The sequence below is a fragment of the Neopsephotus bourkii genome, unplaced genomic scaffold (assembly GCF_033783945.1).
Source record: "Neopsephotus bourkii isolate Nb327-2 ecotype Australia unplaced genomic scaffold, CSIRO-AGI_Nbou_v1 NB_256, whole genome shotgun sequence".
Classification (NCBI taxonomy): domain Eukaryota; kingdom Metazoa; phylum Chordata; class Aves; order Psittaciformes; family Psittacidae; genus Neopsephotus; species Neopsephotus bourkii.
This window is the reverse complement of record NW_026900765.1, coordinates 1604432-1610483: the sequence shown is the minus strand read 5'-3', so window position 1 is coordinate 1610483 and position 6052 is coordinate 1604432. Positions and strand designations below refer to the sequence as shown.

The 6052-nt window shown below is 42.8% G+C and overlaps 1 protein-coding gene across 2 annotated transcripts in view; it reads left to right on the top strand.

The window, feature by feature from the left end:
* The first annotated feature begins 432 nt into the window (after positions 1-432).
* The window catches only part of SNX2 (sorting nexin 2), a 31620-nt gene continuing 26000 nt past the window's right edge, over positions 433-6052 (top strand). For both annotated transcript variants that reach the window (XM_061346044.1, XM_061346045.1), the window contains exon 1: positions 433-593. In XM_061346044.1, coding sequence (XP_061202028.1) covers positions 486-593 — 108 coding nt within the window. In that variant the 5' untranslated portion in view covers positions 433-485. The remainder of the gene's footprint in view (positions 594-6052) is intronic.

Below are 6052 nucleotides of genomic sequence, written 5' to 3'. Positions count from 1 at the left end.
ATTTTGAAAGAATTGGTATTGTTTATGAGCTAGTTTACAAATGCAAGAAGTGAAGAAAATCAATCCGGAAACAGTAACCTAGGGAATGAGCCTGCAAATGATTTGCAGAAGACACGTTACTTCAGTGGTCGTGAACATGACTGCACCCGACCAGACTGCCCTGCAAGAGTGGGCCTTAATACTTCTAATCCCCATCCCTAGGGAATATCTCACTTCAAACATTGCAGTGAGCAGAGTTTCCTCCGAGAAAACTCGTTCTTAACTCAACAACTGACATGAAATGAGGTAAAACTCCTCCACGTTCTTCCAAGGCGGTGGTAGGCAGCGGTGGTGAGAGCGCTAGCCCCACCGCACCGGCTGCGCTGAGCAGCCACGACCCCAGTACCCAACAGAGTCCTCCCGCCGCCGATCCCCGGCCCCAGTCACGTGTAGGGAAGGGCGGTCCGGCCGTCACGTGAGAGCAGGGGCCGCGGCTGGAGGGTAAGATGGCGGCTGAGAGGGAGCCCCCGCCGCTGGGGGAGGCGCGGGCCGCCGACCTGGAAGAGCTGGAAGACGGCGAGGATCTGTTCACCAGCACCATGTCCACCCTGGAGGTGAGAGCCCGCCCGGCACCGCGGGCACTCTGCCCTGCGCTACGGGCCCTCCCCTCCTCTGCTCCCCGCCAGGCCGCCGGTGCCGAGCTCCTGACCACCTGGTCTCCGGCCCTTACCGGCCTGGTCCCCTTTTGCGGCCCCTCTGCCTGTCGCTGTTACGGGAGCGGTGGTTCCTCGGCGCTTCCCTCACGGCGGCCGAGGGGCCTCGGCCCTGCGGTGGCTCGGTGATTCCCTCCCGACTTCGCCTGCCAAGGAAACTGAAACCTCATTTTCCGACTACTGCGGTGACAGGTCTCCGCTTTCCCTCGTATCTTCCCCCCCCCCCCCCTTGTCTTGCCGAACTGGGTTGAGCAGCACAGGATAGATAAATGTTTCCACCTTTCTTCTTCACACGACGCCAGTTTCGCTGGGCCGTGTCTCCCGTACCCCTGTGTTGTCGTTCCCCATACTTCCCTTAGACGTGGATTAGTAACACCCAATTTTCTTTCTTTCGCTTCTTTCCGAAGCTTCACCTCCTTCCAGTTTGCAGAGACTGGTAAAAACTTGTTCCTACCTAAGCCTGATGCCGCTGGTACGGTGGCCGGCCCTGGTGTCAGTGCCCACTCTTCGGGGACCCTGGGGGCGGGAGCTGCGGCTGCGGGCACTGAAGGCAGGAAGCAGCACGACAGGCGGTGTGAAACCTGCGGTTGTTCAGAGAAGTCTGAGTTTGGAAGACTTGAAAGTTTGTGGTGAATACACCTCTAAACCGCACTCACTTTCCATGTCAGGTCTCCAGTACAGAAACCTTAGAAAAAAAAATGAATGTGTAAATATGCCCAACTTCTGAAAAGTGCTTATGTGTTCATTCATTATAGTGGGAGCTTTTCGTGCTGAGTTGTTATGGTCATGTTCATCAGTGTGTTTTGCTAGTATCTTCTGGAAGATCTTGGTCCTTCGTGTATGTAGTTGCCCATTTAAAAATAAAATTATTCCCGTGATTCTTTTCCTGAAGAGTTTCCTGTCCCTGACCTTTACAGTAATAGGTTCAATGTGTGTTTCCTTGTTTTACTCTGGCTATTGCCTGTCCTTAACAAAAAAGGTCAGTATACAAAGAGGCTCATGAACTTGCCTTCCCTCAAGTCTATTTATTTATTTATTTTTCAGATGCACAGTATGCTTATTGATAGAAAATGATCTGTGGGAAAATGCTGTGAAGGAATAGCAAATGATGTGAACTACAGTTGGCAAGGATTGTATCAGACAGACTTCATTTCTGTGTGATAACACTGTATATTGCTGGAGTCTTGTTCTCTGGGCTAAGACATACTGCAGTGTAATATAAATAATGTCTTTACTGATATGGTCAAGAATTAAAGCTGCAAGATATAAAGTAGCTTTAGTATCTAAATCACAGCTACAATGAGAAGTCCTCATATTAATGATTAAAAAGAATTACTGAAAATTCCTCTAATTGCAAAAATTGGCCAAGGAATGCACTTTGTACTGGGTGGTTTGGCTGATGTTTCTGCTGTGCTGCTTTGTTTTTCTACACAGTCTGTTTAGAAGTAGCTAAGTAGAAAGAGGAAGCCTCTTCACTTAAAGGGAAGCTTTGAAAAGCTTTGTCAGTAAAGCCTTTTTTGAGGTCTAATCAGCTACGTTTGGGGAAGAGCCATAATCTTGTAATTTTCCTGCAAATTTGTGAGGACGAGATCATGAAAATTGAACTACTCACCAGCTTGAATGCATATAATTATTATGCCTTGGGCCTAATTAAACTCCTGTCTTGAGTGTTGTTTTGTTGCTATAAATATTCATGAAATAGCTGTTTCTAACTGAAAATGGAAGTTCTGTAGTAACAGCATAATGGCATCATGCTTTAAGTTGTTGATCAGTAGTATTTTGCTGATACCAGAGCATGGCAAGGGACAATGAAGTCCAAAGCCAGTGTTCATGAAGGCTGTGGTACTTGGAAAGGGTTCACAACTGGTTTATCTTGGAGCTGTCCATTTGGTTTTTGCATGATTAATTTCATTGATTTCATTCTCTTTGCAGCTCACAAAAGGTGTGCTGCTTCTTTCTGATATGGTTTCATTGTGCAGTAGAGAAGCAGTAAGAGCTTCCATTGTCGTCTGTGTTAGAAAGCACAAGCTAATTCATCTTAAGTTTCTTTTGACAAAATATAAATCTGATTCTCTTATAAATGACAAACATGTAACAAACATGTAATATTTAAATATGGGAAGGCTTGCTGACTTTAGCAGTTTATCTGTATCAGCAAATGGAGAATATGGTGTATTTCAAATTGAATTCTCTGTTGTGAAGAAAAAGAAGCTGGAGTTTTAACTTTCTTGTGCACATATACTAAAAGTTATGTCTTGAATTAAATCCTCTTAATTCTGGAATGTAAAACATTCAAAGGTCATTCTGAGCTGTAATATCTGGCATTTCTGGGGTGCAGTGGGAACACATTCTAGGACTTGAAGACTTGCTGGGTGACAGAGAATGAAAATGCTTCCTTTTCTGTGAACACAGTGCATCTATGGACTTTGGGCACCTGGCTGAGCAGCTTGTCCAAGATGGTGGGGTGTTCTTTTCCTCATTGGATATCCACAGTGATCCAGTGTAGGAAAATAATTACTACGTTCTCATTGTGCCAACCATAAGTAATGTCTAGAGGACTGCCTCCATTAAATCCATGTTCACCATCTGGTCTCCCTTTAGCTGCCACAGGTGCTTTCATCAATGGTAACAGCCACACTGAATCAGATAAATGATCCAAGCTAAGACTACATTTACAACAATAGGCAATGGTGGATGCCGTCTGAAGAATATTGCTGTTCATTATATGTATATGCTGGGAGTCACCTGCAGTGCTCTCCCAGCTAACAGGTTTTGTATCTTAAAGACTTCCTGAGCCGTAGGTAACATTACAGTATTAATAATCTTCCATGCACTTACCTACTTGTTAAATTTTCAAGTGCATAGGTTTTTTGTTTTGTTTAGAACAAACTGAAGCAAAAATCCATGTCAGTGGTATGCACAACAGGAAGTCCTGTAAGTTAACTGTGCATTGTGAGAAGAGAAATCCCGTTACAAGTTTGTAATTCACAAATTATTAATTTGTTTTCTTTGTCCTGTGCCACTATTAGAAAAGTCTACGAACAGCTGTATGAAAGTCACTTTTGGCAATATGTATTAAAAAGTGTATGTTAAGGTTTTCTGAAAAATTACGTGGTTTATTCTAGTCTCATTTCATCATTTCCTTCCCCTTCTTCCTCCTTGCATGGTTTGTTTCCTTGTCACCGTCCTTGTTTATTTGTTCCTTCTTCATTTCCCCTGAACTTCTCACTCATTCTGGTATTGCCTATCTCTGTCTTTTGTAAAGCAGGTGCCGTGTGAATGTGCCACGTACACATTTCAACTGGTATTTATGTTCCTGTTTCTTTTTGGGTGGGGGAGGAGTGTTTGGGTTTTATTATTTGTTTCTTTTTGTTTGTTGATTTGTTTGGTTTTGGCTTGTTGGTTTTTGTTATTGGGGGGGTGTTGTGTTGTTTTTTTTTTTAAAGAAAGAATACATTAAGGCTCTTGAAAGTGATCAGGAAGCAGTAGATGTAGTAGTCTGTCAAAGATTGTCATTTAGGACAGGGTGTGTATATAATCTCATTGCTAGTTTATCAGTTTACATCAAAGGTCTGCAGCATGTATTTAGCTTTTGTACAGAAGGCAAAACATTAGATAGGCACAGAAGTCCAGATGTCTTTAATGATACTCATTGAATTTAACAGGGACAATTATAGAAGAAGCAGTAAAAACCACACTGGAATTTCTGACAGGAAAATGTTAAGTCCATTGAACACTGAACCGTACCTTTGGAGAAGACTAAGTCTGTATCCAGGATTAATGGATGTAACTGTACTGGAAATGTATGTCTTGTTCCTTGCTGTTAAATCCAGGCTGTAATAGAAGCATGTAGGCATTTGTTCTAGCATAGCTGCTTGTGTTCTCTTACTTTCTCCTGGAAGTGTTGCTGTCCTACCCTTGAATCTGTTCTCTCAGCCCATGCTGTGATTTGTGAGCTTCTGTAACACTATTTCAGACAGTAAGCTGGGTTAACTTTAGCATCTAGAATAGTATGATGCTCAGCTTTTGTTAACCTACTGTGTTGTGACTGCAGGGGGCTTGGAGGAGTTCAGACAAGTAGTTGAACTGGTTTGGGGGGGACCGTGCTAACTCATAGAAGGGAGGATGTCCAAACATGTAGGGCTGTAATTTTAGCCGACAGAAAATGTGAGAATTCATTCTTGTTAATTTGTAAGTCAAAGCTATAAAATACTTGGTTATTGCCCCTGACGGTAGTGCACAAGAAAAAAGGATAAACCAGCTTGTTACTGCTGTTTCAAATTGAAATGGACCCCTAGGCCTCTCACCAGTCACGTGTTTTATAGAAATATTATCCTGAGGATATAATTATCCTGAGTGTCCAGTGTACCAGAGTGTCCTGGTCATTTGGTATCTTGATTGTTGGATGGCTGACCTGACTTTCTCTCAGCTCAGGAGTCACTGTACCTTTCAGGAAATGGACATGTTTTGACATTTTGTAGGTTGTTGGCTTCAAGTAAGGTTAAAATTTATAAACAGATGTGCTGCCTGTGTGTGTCTGGGCCATGGGGTTTTTTGTCAGTCTCATCTCCCTGATACTCAGACTTTCACTGTGCTACTAGCTCTCCTGACAGCCACTTTAATTACCATTTCAGCTGTATTTCACAGAGATAAAAGAGCAAAATTGGGGTAAGGTCAAACTGTACTATGTACAGTTCCCAAGTGTTTCTGCTTTGGCTTTCTTTGCAGGCTAGAGCAGAATCCAGCAAGCACCTTGAGAGACTGCACCTTTCATTGCTCATCACTGCAGTTTATTTACTGGTTTCCCCACACTGTATGTGAGCTTTTCAGAAAGTAGCAACTGTTGGCAAAGGGAAGGGGATATAACCTCTTCCTTATTGCTGCCATAATGTGGTTTAGAGGAATATAATTTTTTTTTGGCATCCTGGTGTTTGCTTTCATCTTCCTTCTATTTTCAACAAATAAAACCTTGAGTTAACACCTCTAGGTTGAGAGACCCTTGATTTCATATGTCCTCTGAAAAACTATTTTGTACTGCATCTGAATTTGTCTGGCAGGATTTTTACTGTTTCTTGCTTACTTCTTCAGTACCAGAACCTCAGGTGAATGAGGTCTGGACATATGTGGGGGACAGGATGTTCCTGTTTGCTGCTTGAAGTAAAGCAGCAATGCCGTACTCCATGTTGGGACGTACACTTTTCTTGGAGAGCTAGCTATGAGGAATGCTTCTCCTTTAAAACTCTTTACTATGTTTATGAAAGTACAATTTGGACAGACTTTTTCAGTGTCTTTTCAGTATTTTTCAGACTTTTAAAAATCTTTTGTAGTCTGTGGCATTTGTTAAAAGTATAGCCTGAAGT